Here is a 22,655-nt window from a genome sequence, read left to right as displayed (position 1 = left end):
TGACTATTGTATCTAAGAGTATTTGCTGTAAATTGTGAGCAATTTTCAAGTTCACATGTGAACAAAACATTTTCCTAGCATACTGATGAAAAAAATAACAAAACCAGAAATAAATAAATATAACAGAAATATAAATATAACAGAAATAACTAAATCAGTTCAACAAAAGACTAAGATTTTTTGTTGTTGTTAACAAGAATTTCTTATCTAAAACTTGGGCAGGAAACATGAAGGCACAAGAAGGTTCCCATGTAAAATTCCCCAGAGGTGCATGCAAACCCTTGAATCACTGGTTATACTCAGCTGAGGGAAAGTGAGGCCTTATATAAACCCCTACAGACACATTTAAATGCTGCTGTTGAAGCCTTTGAAGGCATAAGAAAGCCGTCTGTTTCTAACATTCCAATCAGTATGTTAAGTGGATGTTTTAAAAGCAACAAGACATAATATGTTTCAGAAGACTGATGATAAAAAGCTCCAAGCACTTCCAATCTTCTGCTAGTACTGGCACACTCTTTACTTCAACAGGTGAAGAAACATATCCTGCATGCAGAAAGCGGAGGGAAGTTATGATGCAATTTTAGGAGACTGTCAAATACATCTCAAGTATATACACCTGCTAGCAGTGGTCTCTTGTGAGGCATTCTGCACTTCTTAGAACAAAATTTATTAAGAGCTAATTATCTGTGATAAATACTTTTCTTCTTTCTTCTCCAAACAGGAAGGGCCCAAATGTCTTCCACCAGAATCAGTGGAAGAATGTTTCTACAAGTGATGAAAGACTTGGCACAATCCTGAAAACCCCTAGTTGCAGAAATACTTCTGTTGCCTCAGAGAACCACTTGAAAACCAAGAAAATATTCCATGGATCAGGACTTAAATTAGGCCCCTCTGTAAATTAGTTCCAAATACTATCCAACATAAATAATCCACAATAAATATACAAGCATGAACAATCACTGAAAACATGCATAAATACTGTTCCATGCAAAAATTACTTTTAAAAAATATTTTAGTTATGTAAAATGACTTATGGACCATCATCACTTTGGAACAACTGAAGGATGCCAGAAGATTTTCCAAATCAGTCAAGCCTTCTTTCTCCTCTCCTGTCTGAAATTTTATAAATAACTTAATAAAAGTGCTTTGAACATGCTACAGAAACACCCAGGTGAATTCCAAGACATTGAGTGTGATAGATGAGGTGCTGAGTTTTGGTACACCTAAGATACATTTCATAGCCTCATAACTTCAAGTATAAATGTCAGAGGTTTAAGAATGTTTGTTAATTCCCGGTCAATGTAATATACGTGGAACAGATATGATGCCTTCTGCAATCAAAATTAAAAACGGGCCATTTTTTAAGTGAGCAAATCTCAAAAACACAGTGATAAAACAAGAGGTGCCAGGATCAGCAATATTTGAGAGAGAACTATAAAGTAACATGTATTTGTTTAAATAAGAATCTTGCTGCCAAAAGAAACAGATTATCTACAGTTGCTAAGCCATACTAGCTATTGTCTTTATTGTAGTACTGAATTACTGTAAAACATTTATGGCATGCAGCACTTTATACCATACGTTCTATTCTGCTGTCAACGTCATCATAGGAAGAAGCAAAGATAAAATTAAACATTTGTACTATGCTGTATGACAAAAGTTTCAAAACAGGATATGATGCAAACACCTATTAGTAAGAACTCTTCTATCAAACAGCTGTGATTTTTTTTTTCTTTTTTAATATCTGTATTTGTCGTAAGTATGTTCCGGTTATCAGTCTGAATAGCCATAGTACTGACACAGAATGTATTTGTTTGGGAGGAAGTACATCATCACATACTTATCTCAAAAAGTGTGATTGTGCTTCTCTAATTGTTTTTAGCAATCTGAAAATCTAAACTTCTAATGCAGTTGTACTTTCAATGCAATCTATAGAACTTCCAAACTTCCACAAGACAGTTCCTTTCTTCTTTGTTCTACACAGCAAGGAATAGAAAATACCATAGAAAAGGCTTACATTTTATCACTAAATGCTGTATTACCTCCAAATACTCAAGTTTTTTTCCCACTAAGTTTTCTCCTGATGCTTCCTTTGATGTAATCAAACCATTAGGTTAATTTTAAGTCTCTGAAGGTATTTAAAAAATAATAATAGTTAAAAAATAAATATATTCTAAGTACAGTCTTAGAAAGGCTGAGCAACCCAGGTAAAATAAGCATTCTCACTTTTGCAAACTTCACTTTTTGTTTGGCATCCTGTAATACATATAAAGCTATGATGATTTATAAACACAACTTCTGACTTCAGAAAACCTACTCAAAATCCTCAAATAAGATTAACATAGATCACACTTCACACACTTTGTGAATTTCTTGCTCCACGGTGCCCCCTACTGCTACTCTGAAGAACAAACACAGAGTAAGCATTTCAAAATGAAATCTTTCCAAGAAAATTCATTCTTACAATCATAGTGTATTCCAGTTTAGTAGTAGAAAAGTAAATCTGAAGGAGTACAAAATTAATTTTTGAAACTATTTCATAAGCATTACTGATTGTCAGTGTAATCACATGGAACAGAAAATAGCCTCTCAAATTCAAATAAAGTCAAAGGACTGAATCCTGAATCTTGCTACAGATATTCCTCTAATCAAAAAGCACATCTTTTGAAGGGCAACTGCATCCTGGGCTGCACCAACAGAGGTGTGACCAGCAGGTTGAGGGAGGTGACTGTCCCCCTCTGCTCTGCCCTTGTGAGGCCCTACCTGGAGTCCTGCGTCCAGGTCTGGGGCCCCCAGCACGAGATGTGGGGCTGTTAAAGGAGGCTCAGAGGCTGAAGCACCTCTCCTATGAAGAAAGGCTGGGAGAGCTGGGGATGTTCAGCCTGAAGAAGACTCTAGGGAGACCTCACTGCCTCTTTTCAATACTTAAATGAGACTTATAAAAAAGATGGGGGGCAACTCTTTACTCAATCGGATAATGACAGGAAAAGGGGGAATGGTTTTAAGATAAAAGAGGGCAGATTTAGATTAGAGGTTAGGAGGAAATTCTTCTCAGAGGGTGGTGAGGCACTGGCAAAGGCTGCCCAGAGAAGCTGTGCATGCCCCGTCCCTGTAGGTGTTCAAGACCAGGCTGGATGAGGCCCTGGGCAAACTGATCTAGTGGGTGGCGTCCCTGCCTATGGCAGGGGGGTTGGAACCAGATGATCTTTGAGGTCCCTTCTAACTCAAGCCATTCCATGATACTATTCTCACTAGGTTTTAGGACTAACTTAAATGCTTACCTACGAATTCCTTCAAGGATGTCATTCACAGCTGCCAACAGTTTCTGCAGACCTAAAAAAGCTTCTTCAAACGAAGACTTTGCGGTTACTGTGTGGGGGTCCAACTTTTGGAAAATTTCAAGACTAGTATTAAAAAAAAAAAAAAAAGTTAATAAAAATCCTCAAAATTAAGAGAAAGTCAGTACCTATTGCATGCATTGTATTTTGGCTATTAAAAAGCCAAGGTCAAATATAAAACTGTACTACTACCATGTTATTTAAAGTAGTCTTGGAATAAACAGTGGAAAGACTATGCCCTACAGCTGTACTTCTCTGCTGAAAATCTTCCTTGGTAATTGTACTCTATAACAGTATTTCACTAACTTTGACTTAAATAGATTTATCATTAAACTTCACTTTACAGCGAAACGAATTCTTCATACACAACCTGAGCAAACCTCTCAGAAGAGAAGAACTGCTAGGATGAAGAAGCAAAGTAAATTGCGTTCTTTCCATTTTTCCAAGCAGTTTCATTCTCCAGATTTAGAAGAGGATTGACACCTTTCCTTCAATAGTTGCATTGGGATAAGCTGCATTGCATTTGTGAAGAATAATCTCCACTGGTGGGAGACAAACAGTATTTTCTTGACAAGATGACCGTGAAATGAACTATAACTCTAAAATTGTATCCTCTTTTCACAGCAAGGCTCTTAACAGCTGGCAAGAACCAACACCTCAGTTGCAATTTCATTATTAAGGGATTCATTTGAAAGAGGTTTTCCTCTTGAAACAATGCCTATATGAAATTTTGAAGTTCACAAATATCCCAGTAAGGGAACCAATTCTCTCCATTTTGGAGGCTAAACTGTTATACACTGACGCTGTCCTCTGGTGCAAATTCTCATTTGACTTGAACACCACACCGAGCCAACTCCTCACAACCTTAAATGCAGATTAATTTGCATTGGTTTAAACCAAGAGGAGTTACACTGGTGCAAATATATAGTATATAGTATACTGAAATGCTAGAGTAGAAATGGCATTGTTAAGGTTACTATCATTACATATTACACGAGCACTTTAGAGACCACCAAAAATGGTGTTCCTTTGTGCTTGACATAGTTCAGAGTCCTTCCTTTAAAAAGATTTTAGATTAAGACTACAAAAAGAAAACACAGTATTTATTCTGTTTTTTACAGCATGCAAAAGCACGGTGCTTCAATGATTTTCAAGCAGACTTTTTGAAAACAACCAAAATAAAAACAGTGCTAACACATCTAGGTGGCGGGGTTTTTCATTTCATGCAATTTTAATTTTATGTGAGAAAGGAAATTTGTCGCTAGATTCTACATTTGGATACTTCACCTTTAATATGAAGGATTTTGCTTAACAAGAAAATTGTCTATGTTGTAAATCAATTGAAATAATAATTTAAAAAAAACTAAGTGCTTTTGCTTAGGCTAGTACACATCCACAGGATTTGAAAGGAAAATAACCCCAAGAAAACTTAGAGCTTCAATGCCTCTTTTTTATGGACAAAGGTGAGATTTTCATGGATGCCTCCCATTTGCGTTTCTTAAAGGGCTTTCAACGCTATTCTCTGAAACAACTTGTTCTAGCTACTGTTACGAAAAAGAGCAGCAAGCTAGACAGACACAGACTGCATCTATGTTCTAAGTTGTATGTTCCTAACTTCTTTGTGTGACAAGCTGTGTGATGTTTTTTTTGTCAATCTAAACTAATTACTAATAGGTTTTTCTCTAAAATGAGAAGTAACAAGCAGTTCCTATGGTATGTTTGCTTGAAAATTATGGAAGATTAAATTCTGAAGTTCTAGATATTTAGCACACTGTACCTGTACAAGTTCATTGTATTCCATACACCTTCAAGGACTGACCAGATTTCCTGGTGCCTGTTTTCTTGAGACACATGAATGCTTGAAGGTAACTTTTTTCCTTCACAATTTTGCAGATTTGGTGTTGTTGCTTCCATTCTTTCACACGGAACACTTTCTGAAAGAACCATGATGTCTTCTGATAAATCCTGCTCACTGTCTGACCTCACCTTATAAAAGTTTAGCAAACAAACAATGAATGTATTTAATTCTTAACTTAAAAAAACTTGAACACTTCTAAATGTTTTGTGTTTGTGTTTTATTTTTGTTTTAAAAGTGATGTTCAGAGAACCAAGGCATATCTGTTTCAATTTAACTGTCTTTACTATACTCTGTATCTAAAGCATCTCTCAGTCTTTTACCAAGTCTTTCTGCTGCATGTATAGATCAGGAAACTGACGCAAAGGGAACCCTACACTAAATACAGTAAGCTGGTATAAACAAGAGCTGCCTCTTACTTGCACACATGAAGAGACAACATTGCTCCCTGTACCATGACTGTTGGCACATTCCTCTGGAATGGTATAAAGTATTCACATACTCAGGATAAACTGGTTCAGGAAATGTATCCAGGTAAAACTGATCTGACAATCTAGCCTGTGTAATGGCAGTTCTTAACAAAGTCAAATGTCAGACAAGGATGGTAGGAAACAAATTTTCCAACAGAAAGGCTGCTTCTTATGGCAGCACTGTTCACAGAACTGTAGAAGAAGTGGCCAACTGCAGTGCATGCAAAAGGTACAGCAGAGCAGAGAATCACGACTCCCTAGCAAAAGCTACTGGATCATCCATCCTCCTTGATTTTCCTCTTCGTCCTTTCCTCTTCAGCTTTCTCCAGATGTGAAAAGAACTTTTTAGAGTTCTGACCTGTACTTTTTTCCATACATAGAAATATTTGAAACCATCCATGCTCACTATTCCCTTTTTTATGCCATTACACTTGGGACTAATGATTACCACAAACCAAGACACCAACATTTCTCCCCCAGCAACTCAGATGAGCTGTGTACAAATGCACATCTCTCAGAACACAAAATATATCAAGACACTCTCAACTACCAAAAAGTGCATGGTATAAAAAAGTCCCTGCTGCATGTGTAGCAACAGAGCTACTGAGAAAGCTGAAATAACATGCCCAGGAATAAGGTCAAAAGTAGAAATTACAATTTTATTTTTAATCTTTAAGGCTTTTTTATCAGTTACAAATGCAATAGAAAACTAATTTTTAATTAAAAAAAAAGATTCATTTAATTAACTATTATTTTTAATTAATACTTAATTTAAATTTATTTTAATACAATTGTAATTATTAATAAAAATAATAAGATTAATTAATTAAAATAATTAAAATAAATTTAATTTTAAAAGACTAATTTAAAAAGATGTTTTTCTTGAAGGTAACTAAGTAATGTTTTTTAGTCACCCTTCTGATACCAGCACATTTATATTAGAAAAAAGGCCTACCAAGCACAAACATAGACACAGATATTTGCTACAAGAAAATAGATGTTAAAATTGGGGCCTATTAATTTAAAAAATAACCTACCAACATTTCCTGAAATAATTTGTTGAATTTATGGGAATAATTTAGAAGCGTAAGATGGGTTTTTAATACAAATACAGAGCATCTCCAAGAATCTGTTAAGTGAATGAACACTGAAGCTCCTCTTACCTCTGTAAATGTTTGGTACAGCTTACTCACTTCAGCATAAGCCTTGGGAAGTACACCATTATAGTCAGACCTTGAACTGAAAGCATGCAATAATTTCTTGGATTCCTGAAGCAAGATACCAGCTGTTGAGGAGTTCACTGTTTTACCTGATATTTAGACATTAATATGGGAAATTAAAAAGAAATAAACTAGATGTTAGGAGATACTACTCTTAGGAGGCAAATCTAATACTCATAGCTGAACTAACTGAAGCGCATATAAAGCATTGGAAATGGTTCAGAAACATTAAACAGCCTCAAGAGAAGTATTAACAACAGTGTGTAGTGTTAAGACTTCTCTCCTGTTAATCAAGTCTTCCCTACTTATCCAGAGTCTGGCAAGAGGCTCAAATGGCATATTTAACACAACTGAAGAACAACAATATCCCAGAGGATCTTTATCTGTTATAAACAAATTTATAAAAATGACATTAAATAAATGAAAGGGGGGGGGATGTTTGTTTGGTTTTGCTTTTTTAAAAACAAACCTCCCTGTCTTCATCTGTCACATAAAGTAACTTTTACCCCTCCCCAATTTGTTTAGCAAATGTAGATCATTTGGCCACACATAATGTGGTGGCAAATGAAGGAAGGATTATTTGCTTTTTAAAAATAGTTCAGAAACTTCAGTGACCATTGCTGCTTATGTCCATTAAAATGTTTTTTCCTTGATTTTTGCAGATACAAACAGATGTGTGAAATATATAACCCTAAATTAAAAAAGAAGGACTACATTACTATTAATACTATTTATATATATACTTATATATAGTATTTATTATATATATGTATATAATAATTATAAATTTATATCAGAAATATATTTATATACACCTGCTTTGGTAGGGGGGTTGGACCCGATGATCTCTTGAGGTCCCTTCCAACCCCTACAATTCTGTGATTCTGTGTGATTCCATGATTCTGTGATTTAATCATACAGACTATGTGCCTTTTCAAAGTGTCTAACTACTAAAACCAGAACAATGAGTTTATTTACAAGTTTATAATGAACTTTCTTAAAGATTCTTACCTGTACAAAAGTGTTTATAGAGACATTCAACAGTTGCAAGTAAGCTCCTTGGCACAACATGACCAAAAACAGCCACCCAGTGTTTTTTAAAACACTGCAGCAAGTTTGCTAATGTCCATGGTGGCTTCAGGTACAGTATCTGAAAAAGAATACATTTAAAAATCCATAGACCTGGTTGTATACATTTCAGAACAGCTCTATTCTTCAATAACGTTATGATTTGTGCTTGCTCAAGTATAATTTCAATGATTCCTCAGAAATAGTTATACTCAGATTTAACAAATTTATCTATCTAAAAAATGTGATTTGGCAACATTATGGCTTACACAGAGATGCTCATGTAGGAGTGTCCATTGTACAATGCAACCTTTCCACATTTGCATGAGACTTTGTTCTCCTTTTCTCAACTATTGAAAGCATCCTCAAGTAAACTCTAAAGAGATTTAATGCATTGTTTACGTAGAAATGCCAGAGTAACAGTAAACATGCCTTTGATTATCTACAATTACTGAGAAAGTAAAAAGAAACACGTTTCCTACCTGTTGACTATACACACATGAAGTAATATGTGCATATCGCAATCAAATTTTAATTTATTACTATAAAGTAAAACCAGAAATTGGGAAGACATTGACAAAAATCAGGTAAGTTAATTGTAAATGCCTAAATACTTAACACCTAATCAAAGCTCTCTCTTGTGAAACAGGAGATGCAAATAGTATATAAAAGCATCTGCTCTGATGGGAGATAAGTGCAACAAGTTATTTATTTGCAACAAGTGCAAATAAAATAAATAAATAATTTAATAAAATAAATAAATTATTTAATAAAATAAATAAAATATATTATTTAAAATATGATTAAAGTATTTCTTGAAGGACATATTTACAATGCAGTGATTTAATCACACTGGAAAAGCAGAAATCTAGATTTAATGAAATTAATACAAAGAGGTCTGAAAACTCACACTTCACGGCCAGCATTTCTATTACTTTATTAGTAAAACCCTGCCCATATTAGTAAAACACTGCACAGTCATTACTGGTTAAATACAATAATCTTGTTAGAAAGTGAAACTGGAAAACGGAACACGCTTGGTAAGCGAACTGTTACGTTAGTGAATTATATGAATTAACTGTTTGGTTTAGCATAGGTACTAATACCGTAAAAATACCAAGGACACTTAAACCTCTTAAAACTTGAAATATTAAGAAAGATGTCATATGAAACTACCTCCATCCATAGGTTTCCAAATGCAATTTTCATTTCAGTTTCCAAAATACATGATAAAGCTTCTCCTAAGTTCTTCTCAAGATCTGGAAGGATATTTGGAAATTGAGCAGAAAGATGAGCTTCGCTTCTTTCTGTTTTCTGGAATTCTGTATCTGTAAAACCAATGTCAGTAAGAGGTACTTATTGCAACTGCTTCTGTATCTAATTTAGGTTGATAGCACACAAATCACTTGTTCCCATAAATAAAAGGCAGTCTGCATTTCATATTTATGTTACAAAGCAGATAAGCTAATTAAGTATCAAACATTTTTACTTATACCCACTTGTATTGCAAATATTTTTAATTATGAGCTACTAAACGAGAAAATCTTATTTCTCCAAAGCATTATTCATTTGTAATCTCATTCCATATTACTTTTTTCCTTAAATAACTTATACACAGCCAGTGGGGTTATCAGCAAGTATGAGAAGAACACTACTTACTATTGTAAGCTGTGTAAGCTATTGTATTTGCATTTTTAGAAACATGAATGGGCAACCCAAGAATTAAGACTTACCGGTTGGGATGAAGGTAAAGCTATTATTATAAAATGTAAAGGAGTGACCTAAACATACAAAATTTTACAACTAAATATGAATAGGACCCAAACTGGTTCAACCAGAAAAACCTATTTTCAGTCCTAAAAATTTCAGAACACCTTTTAAATGACTATAAACACAGGTAATCCATGCTGTGGGTTTGTTTCTTTTTTCTGTTAAAAAAAGATATGTCTCATGAATTTTCTCAAACCCTACGAGGCAGAAGTTTCAATAGAGGTCTCAAACTTTCAGGAACCTGCCCAAAACAAGAAGTACTTTTATCCGTTCAAAGTGTATAAAAACCGAGCTTAGAGTAGAAACTCTTCTCCTGCTCCTAAGTGATTACTGTCTCAAAAGTCAGCATATTTATGTACACATTAAACAAACTTACCATATTTTGACTGTTGCAGCTCAACACAGTTCTGGTGCCTGTTTACATTCAGATTCTGTAGAGCAGTAACCAAATCTGCTTTGCAAAATGCCTTGACCTCACTCACAATGGCTTTATTGCATAAATTTTTATCATCCCTAGAAGAGAATTAATTTCTGACATAAAACTGACATTACTACATATTAAGTAATAAAAGTACCACACTGAATGATTTGTCTTCTGTAAGTTAATTTTGTAAGCTTCATTATATACAGAGTTTTCCATCTCAAGCAATTAGAACCAGTGCAATGAATTAAACCAGAATATTAACTAAAGCAGCTATCGTGAAAAAAATGTGTTCCAGGCTCCAGGCTTGCTTTATGGAAAACAACCATAAATACTGTAGTAGTGACACCCAGTTGCTATCAACTTAGAATGCAAACAAAGCAATGTTTTGAAGACATATCTAATTAGATTAACATAACAAATCCTCATTTTTTACACCCATTTCTACTGTTCTGCTGGCCAAATTGTCACAGATGCTACCTTGAGTCATCCATACTCCACCAGAACTACTACATACATGCAATACAGACGTGGATTCTAATAATTTCCCACAAATTCCCATTGCTGCTATTGATGCAGCAATGCATTTTCAGATGAAAAGCACTTCTGAAGTCACCTTCAACATCTCCTGTTCTTTACTCTGATAAATCTAAAGTCATACCAATACTGTGACTGAAATAGTATTTCCAGCAACAACCCAGTTTCACAAATGAACTTACACAAACCTATGAACTTAACCTGAAGCTATACAGCAAATAGTTTTAGCAAAGACCAAACTATATTCAGTACCTGTCAAGCAGTACAAATCTCTTAAAAACTAGCTTTACATGACTTATATCAATCCAAGGATCAATATTCGAAACTCAACTGTCACCATCACAGAACAAGAGCAGAGGCAAATCTGTCTCTGTCTTCCATCTTTCTATGATTGCCCTCATCAATGTTTATTATTATTTCCAACCAGGTGGGCAGAAGCAAGTACCTAACTGGATCTCAATCAATAAGACATTTTTTTTTTCAATTTAATAACTCTAATATTTTTGTGAGAAATCAGAATGAAATCTGAGAAAGCTATGCTTTCAAGAGTTTTAAAATTGAACATTGAATAAACTTCGTCCTACTTCAGGCCTCCTGCACATGAAGGTGATTAAGCCTACAACCTTTGTGTTTTATTGTACCTTTCTACTCCAGCTTTTAAGAGGGTGACTACTCCTTAAAAACCTTACTACTGAAGCAGCCCTTCACTATAAGGTATGACTTGAAAATGCTGTATTTGGCACAAGACTACCTTAAACTTCATAAGAAGTCTAGAAACACAGGAACTCACGTGCACAGTATGACAACAGCTTGAGGAAAGAGGCTCTGATACTGCAGACAACATTGTAAAACACGATCATCATTATTCTCGTCACTCAGGCCATCTGTAATGTTAGTTAAGAGTTAAGACAGAGCTGACTTGTAACTAAACATAAGAAATACTTCAGTGTAGTCATGGCACTGTTTCTAAATGTAAAAGTCCCTAAACAAGGACAGAGAAGTGTAATCAAAGCACAAATATGTGCTGAATTCTGAGGTATTGCTCCACACAAGAACACTACAGTTTTGCCAGGAAACCTCCAAGTAAAACAAGCATAAGTTTCTGAATACGTTAGATTTTGCTACAACTTACCCAAAAGCAAAAGCATAAAACATATCCTTAGCTTGTAGATTAAAAAAAAAGGAGTAACCAGATGAATTTTCATTAAGTAATCCCTCACTTAGCAACATAATAGGTGCAGTTTAAAGTGAGAAACGACCAATAAAACAATAGTGCACAAAGCACCAACACGAATTAACTTATTTGCACACTATAGCCTTGGATACACTCTGAAGCCTGCTGTAAGCCATTAGCAAATTTTTATTTATTGCTGAGGTTCCCACTAGGTAAATCACAAGGATTTAAGAACCCAAAACCAAATAAACTGCACATCTTACATGTTTTTTGAGAAGCAAGCTGCATGGATTGCCCCCACAATTTTGGATCTTGTTTTTTGAGACACATGTAGATAAACTGGACTGCAGGGATAGCTTTGTCCCTAACATGCTGCAACATTTTCCCCTTCTTCAAATTGTCCAACTCTTGTAAAACAACCCAGGGAATTATCAGTGCAAGTCTGCCGACACCTACAAGGAAAAAAAAAAACAAAACAACAACAAAGACAATTTGAAAGATAAACTGATAATACAGTTAAATTTGAATCCAAAGACAATATTTATCTAAGCTCACCCTCCCCACCTTTTTTTTTCCCCAATAGTTTTCATTTTCAGTGCTCAGGAACACCTAGCATTAAAAGATGAACAGCTAAAGTTCCTTCTTTCTAATCTAACTTCAAACTGGAAATGTACCGATTACACGTAAAAGTAACAATATTAGGCAAACAAAATGAATAAACAATTTTAATCAAATGGATACCTTGAAAACAGCGTGTAGCAATATTGTAAAACATTTATGGTAATTAACACCCCATCACACTCGCTGTAAAATGTTAAAGTAAGGTGACAGTAGCTGAAAATACTGGAATGAACATGATAGTCACTATGCAAACACAAACATGAAATAAAAGACTAATGGTTTGCACTAACTGCCAACCATCATTCCTATAAGATAGAAAGAGGAAGTATGGATATGGACCATGGTTTTATTTGTAACTAATTCAGAAATTTTATGATTGTTTTGTTGGTCCACTCAAAACAAGTACTTCAATTGTTTTATTTCCCATTCATATGAGAATACAATATTTAAGATACACATTAACATCCATTTGCATTGCAGTAAATAGGTCAGTAATCATCAGCCCTCTGAACCTTTGGTGTAAAGGGTCCGGTGCATGACCAGAAACAGGGAGGTGCAATATTCTAAAATAAATGCATCTGAGCCAGCAGCTCCCATTTTACGCAATGCAACACCATTCCTAACTTGGGAAAGAGAAATACAGTCTGGCACACTCTTGAAAATTACTTGGACCTTTATTAAAGTTATTTTCCATTTGGCTGGAATAGGTGTATTCATTAGCTAAGAGAATTAAAGCACCACAAGCACTCTGATAAATTCAAAACACGTCGAACAGCAGCTAACATGCACAATCCTAATTCTGCTAACAGTAAACCACTAAAACATCACTACCACTAGTGGATTAATGGATTAAATGTTTCAAAGTATATTCTTGTCTCTAAATATAGACTTATTTACTTCTGAAAATTCATACACATTCCTGGGAATGCAAGTACACAAGTATAAACATAGTAGGTACTACTTCATACCTGAACTTTCCTTAAGAGGTAGCCTATTTGGGTTCACTGAACCAGCCACAGAAACAGCGTGAGCCTCTTGTCTCTGCATGAAACCTGATGTCTTTTCAAGGAGCCTTTTTTTTTTTTTTTTTTAACTGTGGTTTTGTTTTGTTGGTTTTTTTTTGTTTGTTTCATATAGTCTGAAATTCTTAGATCTGTTTTTTTCTTAAAATTTCTTGTTGGCCACTACGTATTCACATACCTGGTATATCCTCAGATTTCAGGGACTTGACAAACTCAAGGTGACTGATCATTATATTTGTGTCAATCACCACTAGTATGTTCAGACCAGAAGTAGAAGTCCCTGGGGAAAAAAACAAACAAACAAACAAACCAGTTGTGAGAAAATCAGTTGTATGCTCTTTACTCAGGTCAGTAACTGATTTTAATGACCAGACTCAAGTAAATACCAAAGAATGTAAGATCACGACATACCAGCAGAAATATTTAAATCCTGTTCTGGAAGATCTATTTCCATACTTGTAAGTTCTCCACAGGTCTGTGCTACGGACAATGACATCCTCTTTTCAATACGAGCAACATGCAAATCTTCAACTATCTGCATCTACAATGAAAAATATGTACATATATGAACTTAATTAAGTAATCATTTCGGAATTGTTTCCAAAAGAGATACATTTGCATTAATGGTTTTATGTTGAAACCGACTAAAACTGAAACAAAATATTTTAAGTTGGCACAGCAAAGGTAAAGCTGTGAGAGTCTTCTGCCCATCCTCCACTGTAAGAAGTCCACAAAAAGACATTCAAAATATGGCCTAGAAGCCTTTGTTTGTGACCTAGTACCCCAAATTTTTCCTCCATTTTTTTGCTATATAGACTGCAATTCACCTATCAGATGTTTCTCAAAAACTATCTCTCTTCCTTCTGGAAAGTTACAGGTAGGCAAATGTGATAGCTAGATTATGCAAGCAACTACGAAGGGCCCCAGTGTTGCAGAGAATAATATAAATATTATACATTTTTATCTCAGAAAGTTCCTGATTGGCAATACTTCACTTTAGTATTTGAAAAAAATGCTCTACATATTTAGAAGTGTAGATCAGAAACTATCAATGGAGAATACTAGGGAAGGCCATGGAATTGTCTAGCCACAAAACTCCATTTTTTAATATAACTAGGAAGTGTTAAATGAAGCATTACTAACCTCTTGGTCTCCTTCTAGGTTCTCACTGCCGTGAGGGGGTGGAAAGACTTCAAAGCTCTGTAGGAAGAGTTACAAAAACATACCAACACCACAAAGTATCAAGAAAGACTGAGGAACAAGTGATCCCCTTGTCATGAGATTCAGAATATAGCTCTTTAGTATTAAACAAGTACATCACTTACCTTTTGGATAGATTTTATATTCTCTCTGACTTGGTAGGAGTCAGATGTGCATGGGACCTCAAAATTCTAGAAACAAATAGTAACAGAAGTGGGATATGTTACAGTCTTTCAAAAAGAATTATTTTTAGAAAACACTGAATATTGCCAAGTGAAATTAACAGGTAATAAAGTGCGTTTTTGTTATCCATGATAAAGCATCTACAACAGCATTTTAAAGGGCTTATAAGGTTGGTTTTACTTTTTTAAAATAGATGTAGTGGTTTACACAGTAAATTTATTTTTCCAATCTCTTGTGGGTTTCTGATTATGAACCCTTTAAAATATCTTTTTTTTTAATGACAGTTAAAACTATTACTGAAGTATCCAGTGGCTTTAAAAGCTTTTTTTTTTTAAAAAAAGAAATCCTTTAGTGTTTGTATTAAAATTTTAGCAATTAAATTAACTCCAGTAAATGTGTTTTTCTTGACCTGGGCTTCACAGTACAAGAAAGACATATTAATGGAGTTGCACAAAAGGTTATTAAGATAATTAAAGATCTGGAGCGTGTCATGTAAGGGAGGCTGAAACAGCAGAGACTGTTCAGCCTGGAAAGGGAAGGCTGAGGGGGCTCTTATCAATATATATATAAATATCTGACGGGATGGTGCAAAGATGGGGCCAGGACCTTAGTGGACTATGGACACAGCACAAGAGGTATCGGGCATGAATCAAAACAAAGAAAATTCCAACTGAACATTAAAGTTTTGTTTGTTTGTTTGTTTGCTTTTACTGTGAAAGTGCTTGAACAGGTTGCCCAGAGCTGCTATTGTGGAGTTGCTATTTTTAGGGATACCCAAAACAGAGATATTGGACACAGTCCTGGATAACCTGCTCTAGCTGACTTTGCTTAAGTAGAGAGGTTGGACTAGATGATCTCAAGGTACCTTCCAACCTCAATGATTTCCATGACTCTGTATGTGATTATCATCTTTGCATGTGCACAAAATGATTGCACTACTACATGAACTGAAATTTCTAAAAATTAATGCTAGGCATGTTAAACAATGACAACAAAAAGTAAGGATGCTCAAGATAAGAAGATATGTAAATAGAGGTGTGGAGACAAACACCACTAGAACTCACAAACAAACCATATCACAGCCAAACAAAAATTTATGCAGGAAATGAATGAATTCAGTCCTAGATCCACAAGAACAAGTTCTCCTAGCATCACTTTGCTGGCAATAAGCACCTGTTTGGCAGGGAGTTTCATTGACTCAATTTGTGCATACAGCCCTGTCAGCTCAGAAAAATTTTCCATTGACTTACACCCTAAATCGAAGTAACCCAAGCACCTGGCAGTAAGGTAAAGCTACAGAAGCATATGTGCAAATGCAGTCCTAACAGACAAGACATTTATTCCTCCAGTTTATCTAACCATTTAGCAGAGCAGAGAAGCATTTTAATGTGGTTTACAGTGTGAGCAGAAAAATCCATCTAGTTGGCTCTGGAATTCTGTTTGAATTATGCAGGACAGTCAGCTTACATAAAAACCACCAGCCATTCAGAAAACCTGCCTGGAACAACTATCTGCATTGTAACAGAAATAACTGTGTTCTTGTTACCTGCTTAAAACATACTGCTGGGGCTTCAAAGTCTGTTTCCTCTGTCCCTGAATTACCAGTAGCTTGATGAGAATCAGCATCCTGTTTTTTCCATTTACAACAGTCCCATCGTTGAGGTGTTTCACTTGATGGTGTACATTTATTAGCTTGCAGATTTTTCTTAGAAAACTCCTCATATCCTTCTTCATACTCTTCTTCACAAGTCCTAGATAATTTATTTGACTTCTTAGTGAAAGGCCTATCATCATGCACAGTCTCTGTGGATGTGCTAGGTAACTTTTTTGGAATTCTGACATCTTCACTCCATTTTCTGGCTCTGTCTGCCTTTTTATGGGGAACATGCAAATCATACACAGATGACTTAAATTTTTCCAACATAGTTTGTTCAGCTTTTTCCTTTAGCTTGCAGAGTTCAACTTTCTCTTTCCTTTTCTTCACCACCTTGTCCCTCTGAACTGCAAAGCTATGCCAGAGTCTTTTTCCTTCTGTTCCATCAAAAGTACCTTTGTTGTGATTTTCCCTGCTAGTAGTCATTACATCAGCGGTGCCTGTACTTTTTCCACATTTAGTTTCTTTGGATTTAAATTGTATAACTATTCTCTTTCGCTTTTCAGATTGGATTAAAGAATTGTCTGTAGTTCTGCTTCTGTTTGGAGATTTTCCTTGGGATCTTCCATCAGCACCAGTCTTAGAACTTTGGTATCGTTTCTTCCCTTGCCCATCTTTCTCTGTTTTGAATCTACAGAAATGTTACCAAAAAAAAAAAAAAAAAAGCTCAGTTGGTATAATAGAACAAAAAACAAAGAAACAAACAAGCACAACTGTGCTTGATTTTGGCAGTTACAACTATATATTTGTGAGTAGCACACTGGTGTGTCCTTAACCATGAGCAACATCTGTCCTTTAAAATAACTTGATAGAGCACTTTTGGTATATACATCTTTATCGGCTGTACAGCAGTTTCAATTTGCCAAATTGAGAAGATTTTTTTGCATTTTACTACCTTTTGGTTTGAGAGTTGCCCTAATGCAGTCTAGTTCGGTCTTATCACATTGCCAAGTTTTAACACCATTTTAGTGATGCTAAGGTGCGTCACCCTAAAATTCAAGTATGCAGCAATCTTGGTCACACAGTGCCAAGCACTTAATGGCTTTCAAACAGTGCAGGTTAAACAGGTTGAGTAACTTGGAAAAGGAATGACTGAGGAAAATACATTAACATTCTACAGGAATTATGACAGGAAGACTGAATAAGAATCTATTTTTTCTAAGAGCAGAGAAAATACTCAATGAATTTACGATACAGTATGTTTAAAATACCCAAAGAAAGTTTCTGCCCTACTCTATAACAGCGTTACCAAAAGTACTGAAGCAGTAAAGGTTGTTTAGGAAACTTGTGCAGGACAGGTTACTTAAATGCACTGATAAGCATGCAAAAAGATTGTGCCACAATTAAGAAACAATCTAAAGCTTTACCATCTCAGGATTCACGACATCATTCTTACCTTGTGTTAAACAGTTTTTGAACACTGTTTACACATGCTATGCTTAAGGTGAAAGCTTGCTTTATTTGCCTTGGAATCAGCTACTTCACACATCTGAAGAAATCAATGATTTCAGGACTACAGGGGATCTATTAAAGGTGCTAATTTCACCTAATTTCACTGCAGAATTATCCTCCAGACTTCACTGTAGCTTTTTTTTTTTTTTTTGCTAACAGAACATGTGTAATATGCAGTACAGATCAAGAAAGAAGTACTCAAGACAGAAAAAAATATTTTTTTTATGACAGTAGCGTTGGAAGGATATTATTCCTATCTTATTAGAATTTAAAAAATGTTGTTTGAACCCTGTTTTCTCCACTATCTCAACATGACCATCTTAGACAGAATCAACTCATACATCCACTCATAAATGCAATGCCAATACTTCATCAATTAAAATGCCAGATTTTATCTGGTGAACAAATCGAATACAAATCTTAAATTCAAATTCAATTTAAAACAATCTGATTTTTTTAGCAGTTCTCTTTAATGACAGAGCAAAAATTTACCTGTGAAATTCTGTCTCTCCTCTCATAGTACAATTATAAGATCTTGTGTCTTCAGAGTTCTGAAAGAAGGGAGAAAAAAACTAAGGGTTTATAAAGAAAACAGCCATAACAAAACCTTCACAAGATGGAACAAGCTATTATTTCATGCTAGATTCACTCTGATTTCAAGTAAGTTAACCTTGAAAAAGGCAGATCCATACCTGTCAAGATCCAAAGAAGGTGTTTTCCCTCAACGCAGCCATGATGTGCTATATACACTATCATCTTTTGAATTGTTCTACAGTATGGAATTGGATTAGATTCTCTAATTCCCTTAAGAACAGGAACCAGAGTTTGTATTTCTAAAGGTGCAGCTACTATAATAGGTTCTATATTTATAAGGGCTGTATAGGTGGCTACTAGTAATTTTTCCCAAGGTGAGTATGATGCTGTCGCTTTGAACTAAACTAGAGTAGTTAATAGGGATTTCTCAAGAGCTCGATACCACAGCCCCTCCTGATATACACTCACGTTACTTGTTTCTTATCCGGAAAATCCCTGATTACTCCTGGTTTGAGTGGAACTTGTTCTATTTCTTTAGCTAAAACCTGATAACATGACAATGTAGGGCTGTTTGAATCCGCCACAGGTAAAAGCAAACGTTTCCTGGTCCTCAGGTTGTAATGGGACCATGAAAACATATCCTCGGTGCCTGAGGCACTGTGGTGGGTACACTCCACTCCTGTACTTGGCATAAGTCTTTCTCAGGCTTACCAGTGGCAGTAGGCCTCAATGAAATCGCTCCTCAAAGGGATAGCCCATTAACAACTGAGCCCCAGGCAGAGCTCATGCCAGGGCACAACCTGATAAGGAATCTGAGAAGGACTAGGAGTCGATCACTTCATCTAATGAATATGAAAGGAAAAGCCATCATGGCAGAATTCCTCAATTCCTCTGTTACCTCCAGAATTTGGTGAAGTCTGACACTGCCTCACTCCCCTATTGAGGACTGGGGGGGGGGGGGGGGAGGGGAATTGCACAACTTTATTCCTAAACAAATCAGCAAAAAACCTAAATCCTGTAAAATTACTGACCAAAAGACAACAGCCTTGCAATCCTACAAATAGTGATCCCAAACAAAAACCCCTGGCACTCTCCAAGGACCACAGTGGTCTGCGCCCTCCATCTCACCCTGAGCTGTGGAGACTTCACGACACCCCTGAGTAGATGCGCATCGCAGGGCTGACCCTTTGAGGCACAAGCTCCTCTGTGGGACAAAGGAAGAAGGAGGCTGAGTAATTAAATCCCAACAATGGAGTAGGGATACCCCTGAGGGGAAGTACATCTCAGGGATGAACTCCATGAGGAACAAGCTTTCCACATACCAAGAGGACGTAGTCTGAGTAATTCACTCAAGGGGATATTTAGGAAGCACGTGACTGTATTTTTAACCCCCCATAGACCCTGCGGTAAGTCCCAGGTGAACCTTGCCATTCACAAATCTTTAAGTTGGGTTTCTTCTGTGGCAAATTTCTTTAGATCATTGTGTTAATTAACTTCTACTTAGATACTAGTTAAGTGTTGCCAAAATCATGTCCCTGCCCATGGCACAGGGGTTGGAATTAGATGGGGTCCCTTCCAACCCAAACCATTCCATGATTAAATCTAACTTTGTTATTTGTTTTAATGGTACATAATAAATCTTCAATTGCTGCATTAGAGTTAACAACATTAGAGTTGTGCAAAATCTAATTCCATGACAGGCACCATCTAAGGATGAGCCACTTGTTATAAAGTGTTATATATGGAGTGGTAATTCGTGTGGAGAAAATGGTTGATATTAATAAAGAAGGGGGAGATTTGGGAGTGTGGCCATGGGGGTCGAAAGCCCCGTGGTTGAGGTAACATTAGACTCTTAACGATGAAGCCATTGGGAATGTAAAATGTAGAGGGAACAAAGAAGGGTGATTCAGGAGACTCCATGCAGTCTCCGGTTTCTTGTTCTCCAGCCATTAAGGCATGGCAGTTACTGGGTGTTTGCTGTTGTTGTTACATTCAAAGTTTGACCAATTAAAAGTTGTTTTGAAAAGAACTGCTGTGGAGAGAAGGGTAGAAGAGGGGAGCCTGCTCTCAAGATAAAAAAAGGCAACACGATGAAGTTACGTCATCAATAAAGAAGCAGAAAGAAGGAATGAAGAGGAACAGGCTAGCGGAATGGAGACCAGGATGGGAACAGGCACATTGATCGCCTCATGAAGATGGGTTTGGCCAAACTCAGCAAACCGCTCAGAGAAGCTCGTACTGAAAGTCATTGGAAACAGGCACACTGGAGCTGGGAAGAAGCTCAAGCTGAGAGAAGCGGACCCAGCACACAACTGCCCCTCGCTGGTAAGCAGCCGGGCATTATGGGGAATCATACGTCCTTAGGAACAAAGACTGTCCTGGTAGGCTCACAGCTTATTCTCCTTACTAACGATCAGACAGTTAATGATCCCGAAATATGGGACCAAATTGAGGTCAAGGTGTGGGACTCCGCAACTAAAACCGACAAGGTTGCAGTGGGATTGCTCGGTACCTGGCGAGCAGTCTCTGAGGCCTTGAAGAGCCCTGTGGGACCGCAGTCACAAACGTGTGGTTTGCCAGACAGTGAGGGAGCTGCGGGCTCCTTTACTGATCCGACTGCTACGCCATGGGCCCTCTGCTGCTACAGCCATCGAAGGCTTTTGCTGTTCCGCCCCCTGGTGACCTGGACGTGCCTTTTGACCCAGGCCCTATTGGCCTTGAAAAGGAGATGGATATGCTTTTCTTCGATCCGGGAAGAACAGGATACATAAGGCCTGAAGACCGAGTTGCTTGACAACTTAAAGCGAGACATATTGTTCAAAAGGAATGGAAAATGGAGACTGTTAAGTCATGGAACTTAAAGGATTGCTTGTTACCTTTTCTGATTTTACGTATGTATAGGCATACTCGGGTTTAGTATGTAAAAGCAATGTTCTGTATATTTAGAATGTTTGATGTGCGTGTGTGCTTGTTGGTGGAGCGTAGACTCCCTAAACACCCAATGGTGTTTACTTGCCTTTTATACCTTTATAGCTTTTATACCTTTTATAAATATTTGTTTTATAAATATTACAAAATTCAGATTGAGTTGAGACTTCATTTATAACAACAGTAACAGAGGTGACAGCAGCATGTAACAGTCTGGTATTTTCATTCAATTCATAATGATCTGTTGTCAAATGCCAGGTGCTATTAGACTTATGAACAGGCCAGACAGGGGAATAATATGGGGAACGAGTTTTCTGAATAATACCACACCATTCTAAATCCCAAACATGATATTGTTGTACATGAGTTAAGGTACTTTGCGACAATTTATGTATGGCCTGTAATAGAAAAGCAGTAGATCCCTAATCTGATATTTCACCCATGGAGATTTACTAAATTTTGAGTTAGAGGGTTCGGCACTCAAGTACCTAAAGGAGCCTCAATGCTCTGAGATCTTAGTGTATCTGTACCTAATATGCTTAAAGGTCCTACCACAACTACAGGTCTCAGGGTCCTTCCATTGGGCAGAGTCAGTTTTATCGCAGCTATGGGAAGCTCTTGCCTTTTCCCAACAATTCCTGTGACAGAAATTCTTGAGTTTTCATAATTAATCCAAGAACATCCTCCACCCTGGACTGGTATTGAGGCTCCCATATCCATGAGAAAAGAGACAATGTAATTATCATTTACCTTTAGCAATATAGAAGGACGGTTGCTAATATTAATTCCAACAATTTCAGCCACTTGGGACAGTTCATGGGAACTCCATGGGCTTTAGCTGAGGAGTTCTTCTGTCAGTTTGAAGACAGAAAGGCCAGGGGATCAGGTAGAATATTATCTGGGGTCAGAAAAGAGGAAGCAGATGGAACAAGGCTGTCTGGCACCCTTCCAGCATTCACACCAGGGGTCTGAGCACAACTGCAACCCCTCCTGTGCTTATTCCATAATCTCCGTAGGAGAAATGTAGGCATTTTATCTATATGACCTAAGTCCTACCTTCACAGAAGACCACATAAAGACCTCAGTCTAGGTCTCCATCCTGTCTATCAGAGAGTCTACTATAACATCAATTAATTTCAACACAGAATTTAGGAACATTTGTCCCTTATGGGGATTTCCTTTTGACATTTGTGCAGCCCTAACCTTTT

At 36.6% G+C, this 22,655-nt stretch overlaps 1 protein-coding gene across 6 annotated transcripts in view; it reads right to left on the bottom strand.

Annotated features, from left to right (window-relative positions):
- The window catches only part of SWT1 (SWT1 RNA endoribonuclease homolog), a 40,263-nt gene that overhangs the window by 12,252 nt on the left and 5,356 nt on the right, over positions 1-22,655 (bottom strand). For 4 of the 6 annotated variants that reach the window (XM_068691246.1, XM_068691249.1, XM_068691247.1 and 1 more), the window contains exons 3-16: positions 18,478-18,536; positions 16,426-17,164; positions 14,822-14,887; positions 14,640-14,696; positions 13,908-14,037; positions 13,675-13,776; positions 12,117-12,305; positions 11,470-11,563; positions 10,098-10,234; positions 9,128-9,279; positions 7,895-8,033; positions 6,827-6,972; positions 5,116-5,324; positions 3,282-3,404 (exon numbers count right to left, since the gene is read on the bottom strand). In XM_068691246.1, the coding sequence (XP_068547347.1) occupies positions 3,282-3,404; positions 5,116-5,324; positions 6,827-6,972; positions 7,895-8,033; positions 9,128-9,279; positions 10,098-10,234; positions 11,470-11,563; positions 12,117-12,305; positions 13,675-13,776; positions 13,908-14,037; positions 14,640-14,696; positions 14,822-14,887; positions 16,426-17,164; positions 18,478-18,536 (2,342 nt within the window). Of the gene's footprint in view, positions 1-3,275; positions 3,405-5,115; positions 5,325-6,826; positions 6,973-7,894; positions 8,034-9,127; positions 9,280-10,097; positions 10,235-11,469; positions 11,564-12,116; positions 12,306-13,674; positions 13,777-13,907; positions 14,038-14,639; positions 14,697-14,821; positions 14,888-16,425; positions 17,165-18,477; positions 18,537-22,655 lie in introns of those variants that run through there. The other 2 variants (XM_068691251.1, XM_068691250.1) reach the window with 2 other exon arrangements.

Source organism: Anas acuta, chromosome 8 (assembly GCF_963932015.1).
Source record: "Anas acuta chromosome 8, bAnaAcu1.1, whole genome shotgun sequence".
NCBI classification, from domain to species: domain Eukaryota; kingdom Metazoa; phylum Chordata; class Aves; order Anseriformes; family Anatidae; genus Anas; species Anas acuta.
The sequence above is the reverse complement of the archived record's forward strand: the minus strand, read 5'-3'. Positions and strand labels throughout refer to the sequence as shown.